Source organism: Phoenix dactylifera, chromosome 5 (assembly GCF_051530095.1).
Source record: "Phoenix dactylifera cultivar Ajwa chromosome 5, Ajwa_hap1_PhDact_Kaust_v1.1, whole genome shotgun sequence".
Taxonomy (NCBI): domain Eukaryota; kingdom Viridiplantae; phylum Streptophyta; class Magnoliopsida; order Arecales; family Arecaceae; genus Phoenix; species Phoenix dactylifera.
The window spans coordinates 37,237,357-37,259,083 of record NC_143194.1 but is presented as its reverse complement, the minus strand read 5'-3'; the positions used below and the strand labels follow the sequence as shown (position 1 = coordinate 37,259,083).

General features: G+C 50.2%; 2 protein-coding genes across 2 annotated transcripts; one reads left to right on the top strand and one right to left on the bottom strand.

Moving 5' to 3' along the window:
• Nucleotides 1-12,544: 12,544 nt before the first annotated feature.
• On the bottom strand, nucleotides 12,545-13,265 carry LOC103720808 (17.1 kDa class II heat shock protein-like). The gene has a single exon (XM_008810703.6). The coding sequence runs from the start codon at nucleotides 13,177-13,179 to the stop codon at nucleotides 12,724-12,726; it is 456 nt and encodes a 151-aa protein (XP_008808925.1). The 5' UTR covers nucleotides 13,180-13,265; the 3' UTR covers nucleotides 12,545-12,723.
• Nucleotides 13,266-16,947: 3,682 nt separating this feature from the next.
• On the top strand, nucleotides 16,948-20,993 carry LOC103720817 (protein PLASTID MOVEMENT IMPAIRED 1-RELATED 1-like). The gene is made up of 2 exons (XM_039129256.3): nucleotides 16,948-19,410; nucleotides 19,504-20,993. Exons 1-2 carry the CDS (start codon nucleotides 17,165-17,167, stop codon nucleotides 20,627-20,629), a joined length of 3,372 nt encoding a protein of 1,123 aa, XP_038985184.3. The 5' UTR covers nucleotides 16,948-17,164; the 3' UTR covers nucleotides 20,630-20,993.
• The last annotated feature ends 734 nt before the right edge of the window (nucleotides 20,994-21,727 follow it).

The window sequence follows — 21,727 nt, the reverse complement described above, 5'->3', positions numbered from 1 at the left end:
ACCGGAACAATTTGATGCCCTGGTGCAGCAAGTGCAGGCGTTGGCTACCGCCGTCCAAAGCTTGCAACCCAGGGGCATCCCAGCAGCACCGCCTCCCCCGGCTCCAGTTCAACCGGAGCCCCCTACAAGCGGGCTTCCTCTTCGAGGTCAGGACTCTCAAGTCCAGGCCTCCCTCTGGAGAGAGCACCCAGTCAGAGATCACGGAGGCTGGCCACAGCCTTCAGAAGCTGAGTCGGTTCCAGGGCAACCTGCACCCGGAGGAACCGCTGTAGCGATCCTCCAGAATGATGAACTCGACAAGAAGGTCGAGAAGTTGGAGCGCCAAATCCAGGCACTCCACGGGAGAAAATCAGGACGTGATAACGACTTCGAGTTCACTACGAAGTCTCCCTTCTCCCCGGAGATCGAAGATGAACCGGTCCCACCACGGTTCAAGATGCCCCAGGTGGAGCCCTACAACGGCAAGGCTGATCCCCTGGACCACCTGGAGAGTTACCGGGTCTTAATGGCCCTACAAGGAGCCTCGGAGGCCATGATGTGCAAAGCTTTCCCGGCGACACTCCGAGGGCCAGCCCGGCTTTGGTTTACCGGGCTGAAGCCGAGTACTGTCTCTTCCTTTGAGCAGCTCGGCAGACAATTTGCTGGCAACTTTGCCGCCAGCCAGCCCCAGCGGCGGACATCTGACTCCCTCCTTGACATCAAACAAAAGGAGGGAGAATCCTTCAAGGAGTACTTGGACCGGTTCACCGCCGCAACATGGGAAGTCTGGGAGCTTGACCAGTCAATCGCCATGTCGGCGCTGAAGACTGGAGCCCGGTCCTACAGATTCCTCTTCTCGATTGAGAAGAATTTCCCAGCGGACCTTACAGAAATGTTCGCTCGGGCCCGGAAGTATGCCAAGGCTGAGGAAGCCGTGGCCGTCAGGCGGGGCGGGACCGAGCAGAACCCCAAGAAGAGGCGCCGCGAGGAACGCGGCCGACCCAGAAGCCCGTCTCCACGACGAGCTAAGAATCCGCCCCGCCCGAAGAGTCCACCCCGGTTGAGAGGACCGCCGCAGCAGAGGTCACTCCGCCCGAGGTTACCACTGCAGGCCCGTGCACCTGAAGGGAGGTATGAAAAGTATACTCCCCTCAATGCTCCTCGGGCTGAAATCCTCATGGAGATTGAGAATCGGGATTGCATCCGGCTCCCCCCTCCAAAGCCAGACACCAGAATCCGGCGTGATCTCCGGAAGTATTGCCGTTTTCACCGGGATCACGGCCATGATACCGAGGATTGTTACCAGCTCCGAAATGAGATCGAAGCACTCATTTGCCGAGGGGTGCTCGATCGGTTTGTGCAAGGCCGGCGTGAAGGAAAGAAGCCAGCCGAAGGAGCAGCACAGCCTGAAGGTTCCAATGCCAACAGGCCCATCGCTGGCGTCATCAACACTATCCGAGGGACCTCGGCTGGGAAAGCCTCAGGGGAAGGAGCCTCCTCGAAGCGCCCGCGCACCTCTGAAGCCATCTCCTTCTCAGATGACGATCTAGAAGGAGTCGAAACTCCCCATGATGATGCCATGGTCATCTCCATGATCATAAATAAATTTGATGTAAAACGCATCCTGGTTGATAATGGAAGCTCGGCGAATGTTTTGTATTTTGATGCTTATCGTAAAATGGGGATGACAAAAGAACAGCTACGGAGGATGAATGCTCCGCTAGTTGGATTCACTGGGGATTCAGTCCCAGTAGAGGGCGAGATCGACCTTCTGGTCACAGCCGGGCTCGCCCCTCGTGAAAGTACCGTGGGTATGAGCTTCCTTGTGATACGCCTGCCCTCGGTTTACAACGCCATCCTTGGAAGGCCAGGACTCAACGCCCTCCGAGCAGCGGTCTCAACTCACCACCTGCTGATGCGATTCCCCACCAGCCAGGGAGTCGGTGAAGTCCGAGGGGACCAAATGGTGGCAAGGCGATGCTACCTAGCGACCCACGAGGCAAGACGACCAGCCGAGGTGCCCGCCCCAACGACTGACCAGCCCTCAACTGAAGTTATGGAGGCACGGGTCAACCCCCAGAAAGAGCGGGTAGAGCCTGGTGAGTTGTTAATTCAAGTTCCCTTACGAGAGAACTTTCCCGAGCTAACCGTGCAGATCGGCTCTGGCCTTGGCGAAAACGAGAGGAGTCGCCTCGTCGACTTCCTACGGGACAATATGGATGTCTTCGCCTGGTCGCCTGTAGATATGCCGGGGATAGACCCGGAGGTCGTGGTCCACCGACTTCAGGTGAAACCGACCTGCAAGCCCGTGCGGCAAAAGAAGCGAGGCGCCGCCCCTGAACGACAACGAGCAGCAGCCGAGGAGGTCGGCAAGCTCCTCGAAGCCGGTTTCATCCGGAAGATATCCTACCCGGAATGGCTCGCCAATGTGGTCTTCGTCAAAAAAGCTAGCGGAAAGTGGCGTATGTGCGTGGACTACACCGACCTGAATAAAGCCTGCCCGAAGGACAGCTTTCCACTTCCCAGCATTGACCAGCTCGTGGACTCCACCTCGGGTCACGAGCTGCTGGCATTCATGGACGCCTTTTCCGGATATAACCAGATCCGCATGGCGCCAGAAGACGAGGAAAAGACAGCCTTCATCACCGACGGGGGAACCTACTGCTACAAAGTGATGCCATTCGGTCTAAAAAATGCCGGGGCGACTTATCAAAGGCTGGTCAGCCGGATCTTCAAAGACCAAATAGGCCGAAACATGGAGGTCTACGTGGATGATATGCTGGTGAAAAGCAAGGCGGCGCAAGACCACATAGCCGACCTCAATGAAGCATTCTCTACACTCCGAAAGTACCAGATGAAGCTCAACCCAGCTAAATGTGCATTCGGGGTCACCTCCGGCAAATTCCTCGGCTTCATCATTACACAACGAGGAATTGAGGCCAATCCAGAGAAGATCCGAGCCCTCCAAAGGATGACGCCTCCCAGGACGGTCAAGGAGGTACAGCGGCTCACGGGCCGAGTGGCAGCCCTCGGGAGGTTTATCTCCCGCTCAGCTGAGCGCTGCCTTCCATTCTTTGCAGCCCTCAAGAAGCCGAAGAACTTTTTGTGGTCGGACGAGTGCCAGCAATCTTTTGAAGAGCTCAAGCACTTGCTGGCTTCCCCTCCCCTACTCACGAAGCCTCAACAGGGTGAGCTCCTCTACTTGTATTTAGCTGTCTCCCCTGTAGCAGTAAGCTCGGTCCTGGTCCGAGAGGAGGGGAAACTTCAGAAACCGGTGTATTACACCAGCCGGGTCTTAAGGGATGCTGAGACCCGATACTCCAAGCTTGAGAAGACCGCCTACGCTTTGGTCATCTCAGCTCGGAGGCTCCGACCCTACTTCCAAGCTCACACAGTGGCTGTGCTGACTGACCAGCCGATCAAGCAGATCCTGCAGAGATCAGATCGTGCGGGTCGGATCACTAAATGGGCCATTGAGCTCGGGGAATTCGACATTGAGTACCGGCCCAGACAGGCGATCAAAGCGCAAGCACTCGCAGACTTTATGGCCGAGTGCACCATACCAGATGAGGTCGAGCCTGAACCCGAGCCACCGCTGGAGCAGACCCCGAGTTTTACATGGGCTCTACATGTCGATGGCTCTTCAAACTCGGGGGGTAATGGAGCAGGATTTATTCTCACCAGCCCGGAGGGGGTGGTCGCCGAGCAGGCCCTACGCCTCGAGTTTCCTGCTTCCAATAACATGGCGGAGTATGAAGCGCTCGTCGCTGGGCTTAAGCTAGCCAAAGAGCTAGGAGTGAAGGACTTGAAGGCCTTCAGTGATTCTCAGCTCGTCGTCAACCAAATTGTGGGCGACTTCGAAGCCAGAGACCCGACCATGCAGAAGTATCTCCAGAAGGTACGGGATCTCGCCTCGACCTTGGACTCTTTCCACATTCAACATATTGCCAGGTCGGAGAATCTCAGGGCCGACCAGCTATCAAAGCTGGCGTCCTCTCGCATGAGCGAGCTTCCCAAAGAGGCAGTCCTGGAATATCTCCAAAAGCCCAGCACAGACGAGCCCGAGCAGACCCTCTGCACCGAGCTCGAGCCAAGCTGGATGGATGGACTCATCAACTATCTGCAAGACGAAACCCTTCCTGCTGATGTACGAGAGGCTCGCCGAATCAAGCGCCTCGCCACCCGATACATACTATACGAGGGAAAGCTCTATCGGAAATCCTTCACCTCTCCCCTTCTCAGATGCCTTCGCCCAACGGAAGCTAATTATGCCCTGCGCGAAGTCCACGAAGGAATTTGTGGAAACCATCTGGGAGGACGAGCCTTGGCCCATAAAATTCTGCGCCAAGGATATTATTGGCCAACACTCCAGAAGGATGCTATGGATTTCGTCCAAAGATGCGACCGGTGCCAAAGGAACGCCAATGTTCAGCGCCGGCCCTCGGCTCCTTTGACTTCTATCAGCTCCCCTTGGCCTTTTGCCCAGTGGAGAATTGACATCCTCGGGCCATTTCCTCTGGCCACCGGGCAAAGGAAGTTCCTGGTCGTCTCCATCGACTACTTCACTAAGTGGGTGGAAGCTGAGCCCCTCGCCCGGATCACCGAGCAGAAGATGCGGGATTTCGTTTGGAAATCCATCATTTGCAGATTTGGGCTCCCCCGCATCCTTATCTCTGACAACGGTCGCCAGTTCGACAACATCCATTTCAGAGAGTTCTGCTCCGAGCTTGGCATTGACCACCGCTTCACCTCGGTCGCGCATCCTCAGACAAACGGAGAAACCGAGGTAACAAATCGTACTATTTTGCAGGGTCTCAAAACCAGGCTCGACAAATCCAAAGGACAATGGGTCGAAGACTTATACAATGTCCTGTGGGCTTACCGGACTACGTTCCGCGTCCCCACTGGCGAGACTCCCTTCAACCTAACATATGGGACGGAGGCCGTCATTCCACTAGAGATTGGGCTCCCCTCTCCAAGAGTCGAGCACCACGATGCTAGCTCCAACTCTTCGCAGCTCAGAGGCAACCTCGACCTGATCGAGGAAACAAGGGAGGTCGCCCGAGTGCGTATGGCGCGGTACCAACAAAAGACAGCTCAGTACTACAACGCCAGGGTCAAAGTCAAATCTTTCAGACCAGGGGACCTTGTCCTAAGAAGAGCTGAAACCTTCCGACCAACTGAGCGAGGGGAAGCTGGCCCCGAATTGGGAGGGACCATACCGAGTCACGCGCATTCGCCGACCCGGAGCTTATCAATTGGAGTCTCTAGATGGGACTCCCATTCCGCGGAGCTGGAGCTCTGAAAATCTCCGCGTGTACCACCAGTAGAACCCTAAGGGGTCCCTCATTATTCAACCATTAAATTCCATTCTATGAATTTCACTCTATGAATTTCATTTCACGATAAACTGATGGTTTGCGGACTTATTCCGAGCTCGCCAATTTTCTTGATTATCCCATGGCATCAGGTTTATTCTTCTTCCCTAACCACGGTTGGGATGCCCTGATACCTCGGGATGATGGAGTACCTGCGTGGACTCCCTGAAGATGTCCATGAGTTTATGGTGCGCTCTCCATCAGCGAGCTCGGCTCGTTCTCCTACCCTGGCCACGGTCAGGATGCCCCGAGACGTCGGGACGCCCCGGTTACCGGGAAGCTCGAGGCGTCGAGACATGAGTAGCGGTCCTCTCTGGCCGGACGAGCTCGGCTCGTGCTCCATCGATTATTGAGTAGCGGTCCTCTCTGACCGGACGAGCTCGGCTCGTGCTCCATCGACTATTGAGTAGCGGTCCTCTCTGGCCGGACGAGCTCGGCTCGTGCTCCATCGATTATTGAGTAGCGGTCCTCTCTGGCCGGACGAGCTCGGCTCGTGCTCCATCGACTATTGAGTAGCGGTCCTCTCTGGCCGGACGAGCTCGGCTCGTGCTCCATCGACTATTGAGTAGCGGTCCTCTCTGGCCGGACGAGCTCGGCTCATGCTCCATCGATTATTGAGTAGCGGTCCTCTCTGACCGGACGAGCTCGGCTCGTGCTCCATTTATTGAGTAACAGTCCTCTCTGACCGGACGAGCTCGGCTCGTGCTCCATCGATTATTGAGTAGCGGTCCTCTCTGACCGGACGAGCTCGGCTCGTGCTCCATTTATTGAGTAGCGGTCCTCTCTGACCGGACGAGCTCGGCTCGTGCTCCATTTATTGAGTAGCGGTCCCCTCTGACCGGACGAGCTCGGCTCGTGCTCCTACCCCAACCTCGGCCGGGATGCCTCGAGACGTCGGGATGCCCCGATACGTTGGGATGGTCTTTATTGACCAAACGAGCTCGGCTCGTTCCTTCCTCTTCTGGATCTCTGTCGACGCCCTCCAAAAACGGAGTTCGAGCAGAGAAGCGTCTTCAGTCGCCTCGGCGCCGGGACGCACACGGTACAAGGTACCTATTTATTTAATGTCTTTACATTACCTATTATTGGATTTCTCTGCCGACGCCCTCCAAAAACGGAGTCCGAGCAGAGAAGCGTCTTCAGTCGCCTCGGCGCCGGGACGCACACGGTACAAGGTACCTATTTATTTAATGTCTTTACATTACCTATTATTGGATTTCTCTGCCGACGTCCTCGAAGAACGGAGTCCGAGCAGAGAAGCGTCTTCAGTCGCCTCGGCGCCGGGACGCACACGGTACAAGGTACCTATTTATTTAATGTCTTTACATTACTTATTATTGGATTTCTCTGCCGACGTCCTCGAAGAACGGAGTCCGAGCAGAGAAGCGTCTTCAGTCACCTCGGCGCCAGGACGCACACGGTACAAGGTACCTATTTATTTAATGTCTTTACATTACCCATTATTGGATTTCTCTGTCGACGCCCTCCAAAAACGGAGTCCGAGCAGAGAAGCGTCTTCAGTCGCCTCGGCGCAAGGACGCACACGGTACAAGGTACCCATTTACTTAATGTTTTTACATTATCTATTCTGCTTTTGAATTTCTCTGCCGACGTCCTCGAAGAACGGAGTCCGAGCAGAGAAGCGTCTTCAGCCGCCTCGGCGCAAGGACGCATATGGTACAAGGTACCCATTCATTTAATGCTTCTACATTGTCTTGGATTTTTCTCTGCCGATGTCCTCAAAGAACGGACGTCGAGCAGAGGAGCGTCTTCAATCGCCTCGGCGAAGGAGTGCTCATGACACCAGCATATCATTACACTAAGTCCGGTGAATTCCCGTCACGAGTTGACGAGCATTCGACCCATTCGTTGGAAACGAATCTGGTCCGCCCCGGCAATGCGAGGGTCGAAGTTCACTAATTACGCAAAAATTTTAAGTCCTAGAGACCGCCTTAGGGCTCGGTCGAATTCTGGACTGAGCTCGGAAAGACTTTCCGAGCCCAAATCCTTGGTATAAGCACAAGCGTTGTTATACCACTGGTTGAAGGACCGAGCAATGGAGCTCGGCAAGCCAAACTTAAACTCAAACCCTGTGGCGGGTAAAGCCCAGGCCCTATCCTCGGAACCTAAAACAGATCCGAGCAGAAGACGAGTTTTCGGAAGAGAAAATGTATATTCATTTCAAAAAGGCCCGTAGGCTAAGTACAAAATTTGGGTTCGGACCTTACAAGTACGGGAGGCCATCCCGACTTCACAAAACAAAACAGAATTACACTAAGACCCGAGCTCGACCACCTCGGCTTCGGCAGTGTCGGGAGCGGCGGGCTCAGCAGTCGGGACCTCGACCTCAGCAGCGATGAGAGTAGCCTCGGGGGCGGCTTCGGTCGCCTCGGCCTCCGGAATATCTGCCTCCGCATCCGGCCTTTCGACCCCTGCTCCCGGTTGGAGCAAGTTCACGTCAAAATCCGGGAGGAGCCGCCGCAATTGATTGCGGAAATCCCAGAAGCCCTGGATCAGCCCATTCACACCCTCCTCCTCCAGGAGGTCGCGGAACTCCTCCAACTCGCGAAAGAGCGCCACTGCGCTCTGAGCTTGCTCCCGAGCCTCAAGCTCCCGAGCCTCGTGGTAGGCGGCCTTCTTCTCAAGTGTTTTTATTTCCCGCTCAAGCTCCGAATGTCGGAGACGGGCATTCCCCACCTCCTGCTCGCGGGAGGCCATCGCCTGCTCGATTTCGGCCAATCGAGCCTCAGCGGCGCGCAGCTCGGACCTCGCCAACGCATGCGCGCCCTTCTCCTCATCGAGCTCGACGGTAAGAGCTCGAATTCTTCCCTCAGATGCTCTGACTTTTTCTTGGAGCACCTGTCGTTCGGCCTCAGAGGCCTGGTACTTCGCTTCGGAGGCCTGGTACTTCACCTCGGCGGCCGTGTACCTCCTCTGGGCCTCGTCATAGCCGCGCTGGCACCTCCGGGCTTTCTCCCGGTATTCTTGGACTAGGTGCATCAGCATCTCCGTCTCGTGCAAATGCTGTAAAAGAGACGAAAAGAAAAGTATTAAGGCGCCACTGGTAGAAAATCTATACGGATTACACAAGTGGAAGATTTTACTTACCCGGACGGCGTTGCAGCGAGTGTAGTCCATGAAAGCATTATAGCTCATGGACTGCATCATTGCCCGGTCAGCTGGGAGCAGCGCGACCCGGAATACCTCCAGCGCTACTCGAGGGTTCTCGAGGGCTGAATCTCCCTCGAACACCGACCAGGTGGGTGCAAGGGGCACCCGTCCCCCCGAGCCCGATGGGCCCGAAAGGCCAGCATCGGCTGGCCTAGGTAGAGCCGACCCCGAAGCTCCCTGATTGCCCCCCGGTTCGGAGCTAGGGGGCTGGGGTCGGACGAGCGGCCGATCTGACCGCCGCACAACTATAGCGGGGCGTGCAAGCACGGGACCCGCTGAACTCCTCCCCTGGTCGGCAACTGGAGCGTCCTGCCGACCAGGGACCTGTGCCAAGGGCGTCGGGCATGGGGGCGCCATCGGGGCTCCTCTGGAGCCCGAGCCCCCGGAGCCCGCGCCCTCTCTCCGATCAGCCTCAGGGCACGCGGGCTGAGAAGGCCCCGCCTCGGAGTTGGCGGGGCGAGAAGGCCCCGCCTCAGGATGCGCAGGGCGGGAAGGACCCGCCTCGGCCACCACTGCCGCCGAGGGAGTCGAGGTTGCCGAGACCTTCTGCTTCTTCCTTGGCTCCGCACCCGAGAGCTCAGCTGCCCTCTTCTGGAAGCGGGCGTAAAGGACTTCGCTCTTGGTCACCATTTTTGCGATGTCTGCAAAGATAAGCAAAATTAGAACATTAGAACAATAAGGAAATAAGAAGTTGCTGTAACTATCCTTACCCTGAGGACGTGCCGAGCTCAAGCCCACGTTCACCAGGGCGTCCTCGCTAATGAGGCCATTCAGCAAAATCCCGTCCCCAAGGCTGCGGATGGTGTCAAAGATCTCCTGCTCACGCGGAGAAAGCTGGGGGAGCCTGTTGATGGATTTAAGCTGGGCCGGCCTCCACCTGGGGTCAAACCCCCAGGACTGTGCAGAACCAAGGAAGAAGAATTTCTCCTTCCAGCTATGAATAGACGAAGGAGCACCTTGAAAGAGTGGCCGACCCACCCAGAGGGCGATGTAGAGCCACTCCCCGTCTCCCGGGTTCGACTTGAAAATAAAAAGTCGCCGGAAGACGTTGACAGAGGTAGGAATCTCCTGTAGTAAACACAGTGACAGGAAACCCATCACTGTCCTCCAAGCGTTTGGAGTAAGTTGCGCCGGAACCAACTGGCATACCGCCAGCAACTCATTCACAAAGCTGTGGAGAGGGAATCGGAGGCCGGCCCAGAGTGACTCCGAGTGCACTCCGATCCGGCCTACCGGAGGATCGGTTATCCGATCCCTTCGCCTGGCGGGTTCCAAACGGAACCCGTGAAGAGGGAAAAACCACTCTTCGGTCATCTCGACCTCCAGGGCACTCATGGTGGACACTACTTCGCTAGGCAAAGAACCCATTGCAAGAGAGAGAAATCAAAAAGAAGAGGGACCTGAGGGAAATGCCGGAGAGAAGGAACTTCAGTCTGAGGAAGACTGGAAGGAAAGCTGGAAGCAGAAGGCAATAGAAAGAGGACAAGGAGCCAGGGAGAGTTTAAATAGACCTCCCCAACGGCCCAGATTAGCGAGAAAAATGCTGTGTCCTGTTCAGATGGCGACGCGTGTCGATCCAAAAGACAGAACGACGCATTTAATTAGGGCTAGCGCTTCGGACACTAAAGCGCCCCATCGGATCGCGCGGAAAGGCGTCCGCAATCGAAGATCGTGCGGCCCCATCATGAGCCCACGACGCGAGGACGCTTCGCAAAAGGTGTCCCAATAATGAGGCTCTTCGGGAAAGAAGAGACGCCGCCTATTAAAAGCACCTCGAAGCGTTCGATAACTCAAAACGCGCAGTAAATCGAAATTTTCGGAATTAGTAATGACCCAATTAAAGCTACTTCCCGCGCTCCAGCTGGTAGCCAACTGGAGCTCGGAAGTCGGGGGGTAGTGTTGGGGAAAAAACCCCAAGTCATACATCCACGGAGGTGCTCGGCCGAAGTACGCCGACCGGAAAGCCGCTCGGCCGAAGAGCGCCGACCGGAAAGCTGCTCGGCCAAGGAGTGCCGGCCAGAAAGCTGCTCGGCCAAAGGATGCCGACCAGGAAGGCGCTCGACTAGAGGGCGCCGACCAGAGTGCGCGCCAAGAGGTGCCCAACCAAAATAAGCTGCTCGGTTAGTGCCGACCAAAGACAGCGCCGAGGCGCTCTGCTAGAAGGTGCTCGCCTAAAGGGCGCCGACCAGGAGTACTCGAAGCAGCCCCGCCACAGGGCGCCCCATTGGGCGACCAGCTCGGCTCGGCACCCTTGCCGAGCCGATGCCTTAACCAAATGGTCAACCTCCGCCTAAAGTCCAAGGGACTTGACAACTCCTACGGCTTGCGACCTGCCACTATCTCCAAGCCATCAAGGCATAAGATCTCCGCAGGTGTTCGGCACGACCTGCCATTAATGCATGAGACTCCCTTAAGTCTCCGATGCACTCAGGCATTTAATGAACACGGCCCAAGACGATCTCCGGATCACTGAACCATCAGAGCGCATGGCTCTACCTGACCGCCGGTTCATTCGGTAATAAATGCACTTACCATCCACAGACCCCAGGCCCGCTACGGCCGGTGGTTCAACCACTCCAACAGGTCCGATCGACCGTGACAACTTCCTGGTTCCGGTCTGATTCGGCCCCGTTCTCCACTATGCCATAAATGGGCCAAATCGTGCCCAATTATCACAGACAGGGACAAATCCCCCGGTTACCTCCCAGGTAACGTAATCCCCTCCTATAAAAGGGAACCTGGGAGAACCAAGGGGGAAGAGGACAACGAAAAACGGAAACAGATCCCCGGGACTGAACCCGCCGGGAAGCACAGACACAATTGAGGACATCATCCTCTTCGTCTTCTTTATCTTATCCTAATGTTCTTGCTGTCTTCTCCATATACTCTCTTCCCTGCTCTCTCCACATACTTGTCCCCACTGACTTAGGCATCGGAGGGCCGGCGCCGGGGAGCCCGGCCACCGGTTTTCCTTGCAGGACTTGCACACCCCCCGCGGTGGAGGACGCAGCCAGCCGGCGCACCGCCGCCCGCCCCCTGCAGCAGCGAAGCTCCTCCTTCCCCGGCTTCGCGGCGGCCCCCGGGTCCAATTTCCAGCAACAAGGTGTCTCCCAACAACCTCTATTAAAGCAAAGCAATGCATACCAACTACAAAGAAGTGCGTTTTCTGAACAGGATGATTGGGGCTCAAGGGGCATGGTAACCATCCAAATTATAAAGACAATAATTCACCTTAATCTGGTCTCAAAACTCCAATCTAGACCAACCATGAGTACTATTACAAAATCCTCAGCTAACATTGCATCCCCCCCGGCCTATTAGGGACTAGTAATTTCTTCCTCTGCCATGTTTTACTTGCTATGTGCACAAGAAGAATTTCTCTGATCGATCCATTAATACTGGCTATACAATCTAATACCCAAATGCCGTACTTTGTTACCAAATTATGCGACATCAGTTTGGCGCCACCTAGGCCTATCATTCTCTAAGCCTCATGAAAGCTTCCAACTCAACGTTCCATCCATCCCGGCTTTAGATTTTTCCTTGGTTAATTGCTTAGAATGAATAGTATGAATAGTCTATTAAATGTATTCGGAACGAAGATTAATGAAGGAACGAACATCCACTGCTCAATGATATTCACAAAATGGGGAAAGATTGCGTTTTTTTCAGACCATGCATGTGTTTAGAAAGACGAACAAAGCTGCAAATTAAGTCGCCTCCTTTGCTGCTCAATACTCGAAAAAGATCCTTTGAATATGTTATAAGCTGCCCCATCTACCCATGTTAGAATAGTGTGTGTAGGTGTTGAAAAAAAAAATATATTGAAAGATTGTATCTACTGTTTTTCAACGTATTTTTTTAGACAAAAATTATATTTTTTTCCTTATTCTAGATGGTAAATATTTTTCAGAATATTGAGGAAAACTCTCATAAGATTATAAACCTTCTTACTAGTTATAGATGCACAAAATGATTTGGTATTAGCATATGCAAACACAACCGAGATCTATAAGTATACACAAACAGACTTCTTGTTTATCACACGTGAGTACAAAAGAAACAAAAGAAAAGAAACGGGTAAAAAGATAGACAAGAAAGGAAAGCCGTTTATTTATCCTACAATATTAGACACTCAAACCGAAGTGGGGTTCTTCCCTCTCATATATTCGCGTGACACCGATTCTTGATCCTTTTAAGCGCCCTTGACATCGATGGTTTTGGGCTTCTTCGGCTCCGGTGGCGGCAGCTTCTCGACGGTGATGGTGAGCACGCCATCCTGGAAGACCGCCGAGATGGCGTCCAGGTTGGCGTTCTCCGGCAGCGGGAATCTGCGCATGAACTTGCCCATCCGGCGCTCCATGCGAAGGTACTTGCCCTCCTTGTCCTCGGGCCGCTTCCGCTCGCCGCTGACGACCAGCAAACGGTCGTCCTCCACCTGGACCTTGATCTCCCCGGACTTGATCCCGGGCATGTCGATCAGGAACACCAGCGAACCCGGCAGCTCCTTCACGTCCGCCGGCGTCGCCGCCATCGCCTTCCGGTCCCGGACGTAGGCGCGCGTTGGTGCATTGAAGGCTTTCTCCATCTCCTCCGGGATTTCCATCAGCTGCTGCAGCGTCGAGAAGAAGGGCTCGTCGAGCATGTCCATCCCTACGTGCTTTGGCTCTCGAACGGATCTCTATCTCAGCTTTGGCTTGCAAGGAGAGAGGGGGGTTGGTATAACTTTTATATATAGAGGAGGAAGCTTCTGGCGATGGTAATGAAGAAAAGCGGTGCTGGAACGTGTTGAGACGGTGGAGAGTGCAGAAGATGATGGAAGTTTCTCACAGCTTCTTGTAAGCGTGAGATAATGGTAGAGTTGACACGTGGGCGCATCATGCGATACCTGTCTGATACGTGCATGTTTGGTCCCTTTGCACCCTTAAGCGTGGTTCAGACCCGACCAAGCGCAGCCGAACTGATCACCAGAGCGAAAAGGTGGATGGCTAAGTCGGGTTCTGGATCCAGATCATAAACCTTTTTGTTGGATCCGCTAGGTTCTGAGTAGGTTTAGCTAGGAGCAGAGGTGTAGGCCCAACGGAATATTCGTAGGGAGTAGGAAATATCAACATTTTTCTATAAAAATAATAATTTTTCCTAAATTCAAACCCAAAACCTTAAAGGGCTCGTTTGGTTCGCGGAAAGCATTTTTTCTCCTAGAAATATATTTTCTGGAAAATAAATTCCTAGAAAGAGGATGCCTAGAAAAGTACTTTTGGCATGTTTGGTTGACCATGGGAAAGTGACAAATTTTCAAAGTGCTTATATTTGGTTGGCCATCCACTTTCCTAAGAAAGTTATGTATAATTCCTATTATGCCCTTAATAAAAATTAGGTTTTTAATGCCTCTTTAATGCTTCTTTAATGCTGAAGGAACTTTTTGGAAAAAAATAAAAATGGAGTGATTCCCGCCTCATGGGAAAGTAACTTTCCCATGTTTCTCATGGAAAAAACTTTTCCATGAAATGTGGGAATCATGTTCTCATGGGAATACAACTTTTCCTTCTTTCTTCTTTGAAAACTCCAACCAAACAAGAGTCATTTCATTACTTTTCCATTGACTACACTTTTCCTCCTTTTTCCGCGAACCAAACGAGCCCAAAGAGTACGGACATCGAAGGTTGATAGAATACGAAAACAGGCCTAGCAATTGGTGCCAAGTAGCCATTTTCATGGTCGTGTAATGGTGGAAAGTCGACCGACGTTAGTAAGCAGAACGGTCAAAAGTGAAGACCTCACATGAGAACAACCGTTAGACTAGGCGGTTATTATATTTTAGGGCGGGTACTTTATCTTATAATAAATATCAGATTTGTACTTGGTAAAGTGTCTTTTTGACAATATCTAATGTATTTTTATCTTATATTAACTTAGATTTCTACCATAGTTCAAGACTAAACCTCTATTATAGCTCAGCTTTACATTTCTCTACCAAGCACTATACTTTTTATCCATTGAATGGTCGTGCGACGGTGGCTAAAGTCCTTAAAGATTAAAGCATCTGATCCATACTATTTTTTATCCTTCCTTGACTATTTTTTGGCTGACCTAATGCTAGTGGCATGCCCACACAAATTTATCTGCACTATCTGGCTTGTCATCACTCTCTTTTACTATTCCTCGATAGGATTCTGTCAGCGAGCCCCACGATACTTTCGAATGAGATGGAAAAGACGCCAACACAGTCATATCCCGTTATCAAAACTACAACCATTTTTTTTTCAAAAAACAAATCAATATTTTGAAAATGCTTTCATTTCTTTTTATAAGAAAGTATTACTTTGTTTAAGAAGACATGCCTTCATGCAATGATAGGGGAGTTTGATGCATGCACTTCGAGAAACTTATTTGTCTAGCTATGGCCTATCACGGGGGGTTATTCATAATTAACTTCTTTGGTAATAATTCACAAGTAATCCTTCGCTAGATGCATGCCTATTGAGCATTGGACAAGATAAATGATGGGAGAACATGATGCCATCTAAGTTTAGAAAAATAAACTATCTCACTAGAGGAGATGTGATCAAGTCTTTCGGTCTATTTACATAAATAAAGAAATCCTCATATTGTTTTTAATATATAACTATTTCTTGTACATATGATTACTTGAGATCTGCGAGTACTCTTACAGCATTTCACAAGTTGCAAACTCTTCCTAGTTGATAATACAAAAGTCATTCATTTTTAGAATTCACCGTAGAAATTGTCTTTGTCATTGTACAATCAATTTATTTTTCTCATGCTAAGTTTAATTCTCTCATGGCTATCAAGTCTTAGTTCTGATGGTATAACTGCCTGTCACTTAATTAAAAGAAGAAGAAGAAGATCAATTCTAAATGACATTGATCTTCAAATGAACCCCTAACTACCAAAGCTAGCTCACGATCGGTAGTTCGATTTACTTGGAGGTCTAAGCTCCAGTCGAAATGGGGCAAAATGGTACACGAATGCCAATGTGCATGTCATCATATCTGTTGGGGGTTCTAAGCTCCAATTTCAGGGCTTATTTTAGATATTCTTGCAAGGTTGAGATAAAAATACAGTAACAATTAAGCATGTTGGTCTATCCATCTTATAATTTTTAAGAGCTTATCTAAATCTAATCCGGATCCTAGCCTTTGGCCTATAGAAATAAAAAAAGACCTATAAAGATTTTTTTGGAATTTGCATTGGGTGATATTTGGTTAACATAATGTCATGTTTAAATGGATAGCCCAATCCAAGAATCTTATAAGATTTTTAATTTAATTCCATAGGAATATCCAAATAGACTCTTGGGGCCTGTTTGGAAAATCCAGTAGGACCGGACTCTATTTCCATAGGAATCGGATTTGTTAGCTCGTCCAGTCCATTTTTTTTATGATGGTCTATCCTAATTTTGGCCTAAATCTTATCTATGGGTATGTCTGCAGGATAAAAAGAAGACCTACAAAGATCTTTATTTTTCCTCCAACAAAATTGGGTTGGAGGGGGATTGGGTTGATATGGACCTTACTTAAATAAACTGTATCATCTATAATTCTATAGCAAATCTAACCCAATTTTATTGGATTTTTGATAGGTCTCGAGAACTCACAGTGACATTGGATGTTATGGATGGAAACAGATCGGATATGAGTTTGGTAAGCTATTATCTATACGTGCATTATATCTACCTTGGGGCAAGGCCGGGCAGGGCAGATTGAGTTGGAGCGAGTTAGACGGGTCGGATTAGATAAAATAAAAAAAAATAGTATTTTAAATAAATAAAAATCAATATTTTTACATGTAGATGATTTTTTTGTCTCAAAAAGAGAATTTATAAAAAAATGTGTATATATATATATATATATATATATATATATATATATAAAATATGTATATCCGATTTAAGTTCAAGACGGGTTTTACCACTATCCGTTTCTGCCCTATATCTATTGTGGGTCGAGTAAATACCTGCCTCACATAAGTTGGATCAGATCGGATATCTAATGGAAATTATGGAATGGAGTAAGTTGCCATCTCTAATGGTTGTGCATCGAGTGGAGATCGGAGGGTATATTCCCCGTTGCTTAAGATTTTCGCACGGAAATTCCTACTGGCACGTTCATCAATCAACACGTGGTCTGCAAAAGTTCATTTTTCCCCAAAAGTCTGTTTGCTGATTCACCTAGCACACCAAATCCAGTGAAGAGCCGCCATTCGCTCGCGCTGTGCCCCCATGCCGTTCGATTTGCCTGGATGCCTTAATTCAACGGCCTAGATGAACATTCTCGCAAAAGTGGTAGTATTCCAGGGAAACTTCCGCTGGACCCGTAAACCCGTAAGCCCAAGCAAGGTATCCGATCCGCCCATCCATCATACACCGCGCCGGTGCACCACAAACGATCCCGCCCTTACACGCTCCCTCACCCCACCTCTCCCCCCAAACTCCTCCCCCCTCCTCTGAGAACCGAGAACAAATACGGTGAACGGAGAAAAATATGAACGAACGCCTTCGGTAAACAAGAAATCCCTTCCAGTCCGCTCACCGAGGTCGTCGCTTAATAAGGGCGGGCCACTTTTTATTTTTTCTTGAATCCCGAATCGCGTCGGGAACTCCGGTCCAAAGAACCATGCTCGGAAAACCAGAACCCGCGAAGACGAGCCCCGCCGGCGACCCCGCCAACGTTGGCCTCTTCCACGAGATTGAGGCCCTCAGCAAGGCTCTCTCTCTCGACCCCAAGCCCCGCCGCCGCCCTCCTCCGCCTCCCGATCACCACCACTCCCTCTCCTCGATTGCCGCCGCCCGATCCCGCATCCCGGATTCCACTCTCAAACCATCATTCTCCACCTCTCTTGTTCCCCACTCCGCGTCTATCAAGGACAAGAAGCCCTCCTCCTCCTCCTCCATCTGGAGTTGGAGGCCCCTCCGGACGCTCTCCAACAGCCGTCGCCACCGCTTCGACTGCCGCTTCTCCCTCCACGTCCATTCCATCAAGGGCCTCCCCCTGCCCCTAGCCAACACCGCCCTCTGCGTCCACTGGCGCCGGACCACCAACTCCGCCGGCGCTCGGACACGCCCCGTCAGGGCTGTCCATGGGACCGCCGAGTTCGGGGAGACGCTAACCCACCAGTGTTCTGTCTATGGCAGCCGGAGCGGGCCCCAGCATTCCGCCAAGTACGAGGCGAGGCACTTCTTTCTCTACGCCACGGTGGTGGATACACCGGGGGTCGACCTCGGGAAGCACCGGGTGGACCTCACGAGGTTGCTGCCGCTCACCCTGGAGGAGCTGGAGGAGGAGAAGGGCTCCGGGGAGTGGAGCACGAGCTTCCGGCTTACAGGAAAAGCAGGCGGTGCTTCCCTTAATGCGAGTTTTGGATTCTCGGTGGTGGTAGGGGGAAGTGATTCAACGGACTCTAGCGGCGAGAAGAAGGGTTCCGAATTCGCGAAAGGTGATCGGCAGAATTCCTCTAGGAGAGCTGAGAGCCTTCGAGGTCCGAGTCATGTCGTTAATGATAGATCTCACCTTGTATCTCGGTCTTTGGATGACATGGAGGTGCTTCGTGAGGTCATGCCAAGTTTGAAGTCGGAAAAGGTCTCGGTTTTGGCTTCATGGAAATTGGAGAATAGCAAGAACAATGTTGGCGAGTTGGACAATGTCGATTGTGACTTTAGGCCTGTACAGTCAATATCGCCTGAATTGAAGAATTGCAGCTTAGCAGAGCTGATTGAAAGAGATGGGGAGAAAGAGTCTGATGAGCCTGAGTTTGTGGTAATTGAACAAGGGATAGAAATTGCTGCAAGGGATCAGCTTGGTGAACCCGGGGAGGAAAAAATTAAACCTTTAGGTGCTGATAAAGGAGGGGGAGTTGCCTTGGAAGTAAAGGGTGCAAGGCCAGATCAACATGCTGAAGAGTTCTCTTGTCCGGATGAGAAACTGAAAGAGAGTGGGTCGTTTCTTGATGATTCAATAATGGAAGAACTAGATTCTGCTCTCCATAGCCTTTCCGTACTTGAGGCAGAAGTTACGGGGTCTTCAGAACTTATACCAGGGATGTCCAAGCAGCTGAGTGACACTGAGGCTGAACCAAATTATGTGATAGGAAGCACGAAGAGCAAGTCCCTTAGCTGGGATGATGAGGTCTCAGATTCTGCTGCTGCTGAGTTTTTGAGCATGTTAGGGATAAAGCAAAGCACACGGGGGCTGAGTTCTGATAGTGATCCAGAATCCCCAAGAGGGCGCCTTTTGAAACAATTTGAGAAGGAATATCCTACCATCGGTGATGGTATCCTTGGTCTTGGTGATGGATTGGGAAAGGATGCAGGATCAGGGGACTTTTCAGAGGATTTTGATCTCTGGACAATTGTTCATGCTGCCAAAGTGGATCATCAGAAAGCAACTCAAGAAGTAAGAACCATGTCAATGGCCCGAGTTCTGGAAGATAAAGAAACAGAGGCTCTAATGAATAAATGGGGTTTGAATGAGAAGGTGTTTGAGAGTTCTCCACCTGAGAGCTGGGGTGGGTTTGGTAGTCTTATTGATCGTCCACCTGAGGACCCAGTTGCGTTACCACCTCTTGGTGAGTGCTTGGGCCCATGTATTCAGACAAAGAATGGTGGATTTCTGCGGTCCATGAGCCCATCCCTTTTTAGGAATTGTAAGAACAATTATGAACTGATCATGCAGGCCTCCCATCCTGTTGTACTGCCAGCAGAAATGGGTTCTGACATTGTGGAAATATTGCAACGCTTGGCTTCTGTAGGAATTGAGAAGCTATCAGTTCAAGCAAGCAAGTTAATGCCCCTGGAAGATGTTAGTGGAAAAACAATGCAGCAGGTGGCATGGGAAGCATTGCCCTCTGTGGAGGCATGTGAAAGGTTTGTGAGTTTCTCTCTATAGATTCTTTCATTGACACTAATGTCTGTCCTTTATCTTAATTGGGGATTGTATCTCTCCTTTTATTTACCCAGGCAGAGGTTGTTGCTGCATCAGAAACAAAAAGGGGAGTCAGGGGTTGGTCGGAATACCTCTGGTTATAGAAAAAATAGTAAAGCTTTAAGCATAACTTCACCGAGGGATGTGGAGACAGGATCAGAATATGTTTCACTAGAGGATCTTGCTCCACTAGCAATGGATAAGATTGAAGCCCTATCACTGGAGGGTCTGAGGATACAATCTGGAATGTCTGATGAGGAGGCACCTTCAAATATAAGGTCGCAAGCTTTTGGGGAAATATCAGCTCTGGAAGGGAAAGGGGCTAAGGGTGGCAGCTCTCTTGCTTTAGAGGGGGCTGCTGGGTTGCAACTTCTGGATGTCAAAGGCAGTGGGGATGAAGTTGATGGGTTGATGGGTTTATCAATAACCCTGGATGAGTGGATGAAGCTAGATTCTGGATTAATTGAAGATGAAATCAGTGATCGGACGTCAAAAATACTTGCAGCTCATCATGCAAGGGCTTCAGACTTATTTAATAGAGGATGGAAGGCAGGCAAGAAAGGGGGGAGGAGCTCAGGTAGAAGGTGGGGTTTATTTGGGAATTACTTTACAGTAGCTTTAATGGTGCAGCTTCAGGATCCCTTGCGCAACTTTGAGCCTGTTGGAACTCCAATGCTTGCTTTAGTTCAAGTTGAACGTGTTGTTGCTCCCCCTAAGCCCAAAATATACAGTATTATTTCTGAGAAAGGGACTGGCGAACAAGATGATGAACTGGGGTCAAATCTTGAAACTATAGCTAATGAGGAGAAGAAAGAAGAGGAGGGCATTTCTCAGTTCAAAATCACAAAAGTACATGTTGCAGGTCTGAAGATGGAACCTGGCAAGAACAAACACTGGGGTAGTTCGATACAGCAGCAGTCTGGTTCTCGGTGGTTGCTCGCAGGCGGCATGGGGAAGAGCAATAAGCATCCATTTATGAAGTCAAAGACTGTGACAAAACCTTCTCAGCTGGCCACAACTGTGCAACCTGTAGATACTCTTTGGAGCATTTCTTTGCGCATCCATGGAACTGGGGCTAAATGGAAAGAATTAGCAGAAATTAACCCTCACATGCGAAATCCAGATATTATATTTCCAAATGAGTCCATCAGGTTGCACTGAGTCATCTAAACCCATCCATCTGTTCCTAATACACCATCTTTTGTGGGGAGAGTGAGTGGGGTAACCATTTTTTTATATATAATTTTTTAATTGAGGGCTTAAGTCCAGTGTTTTTGAGGGCAGCAGGCTGATGAGATCTGATTGAGGAGCTTTGCTTTAATTTACTTCAAATTCGTTGACAGGATTCATACAGTAAAATCTAATGGCAGTGAAAAACTCTTTTGTTTGAAAAATGATATGTTTCACTCTATACTTAGCCAATCTCAGGGATCTTTAGTGCTGTATAACCTGACCATGTTTATGTACATGAGAATTTATCCTTCATACTTCTTAAATGCTATGGAGCTTCTGCTCTATTAGTTTCTGTTCTAGCTGTTTTCTGTAAAATATTCTTCTATTTTTCAAACGGTTTCAATTTTTTGCTTGAGATACCCTGCTGTGCTGATTTTGCATCATAGCATCGATGATGCCGATCTAAATCCTTTTATAATGGAAGTTACTTACATGCTTGTAAATGAGCAGTGTGTTAATGAATTGGATTTCCTGTTGATTGGTAAAAAAGTTCTTCCTTTTCCCTGGAATCTCATTAGTAGGAGTTTCTGTTCGACAACAACAATTCAAGATATATGTAGTTTTCTAGGAAAAAGGAAGCATGTCCCTAAGATATATGGAGGAAATATCTGTATGGCATTCTGTATCCTCGGATATATTTTATCAGGTTGGTGTTAGAAGGGATATTAGCCAGTTCGGTTTTTCTTTTCTGTTTTATGGATACTAAGTCACTAATATTTTGAGGATTGATAGCTTCATATGTAGCTCCATTACAATTTAAGCGACGAAGTCCTTACGGTCTCTTTTCCTGTTTCTAACATGTATGTTTGTTGTTGCTGTACTTATCTATGCTCCTATTTGATATGTGCCTTGAACGGCAACTGACGTGCCATGTAGTACTAGAAATCACACTCTTACACACGCACACACACGCACACACACAGAGAGAGTGAGAGAGATTATGCACGTTTTGTGCATTCATTTCTTGTAGGGTTGATGATTCTTCCCTCTATGATCCAGTCAAAACTCTTATAAGCTTCTATTTTG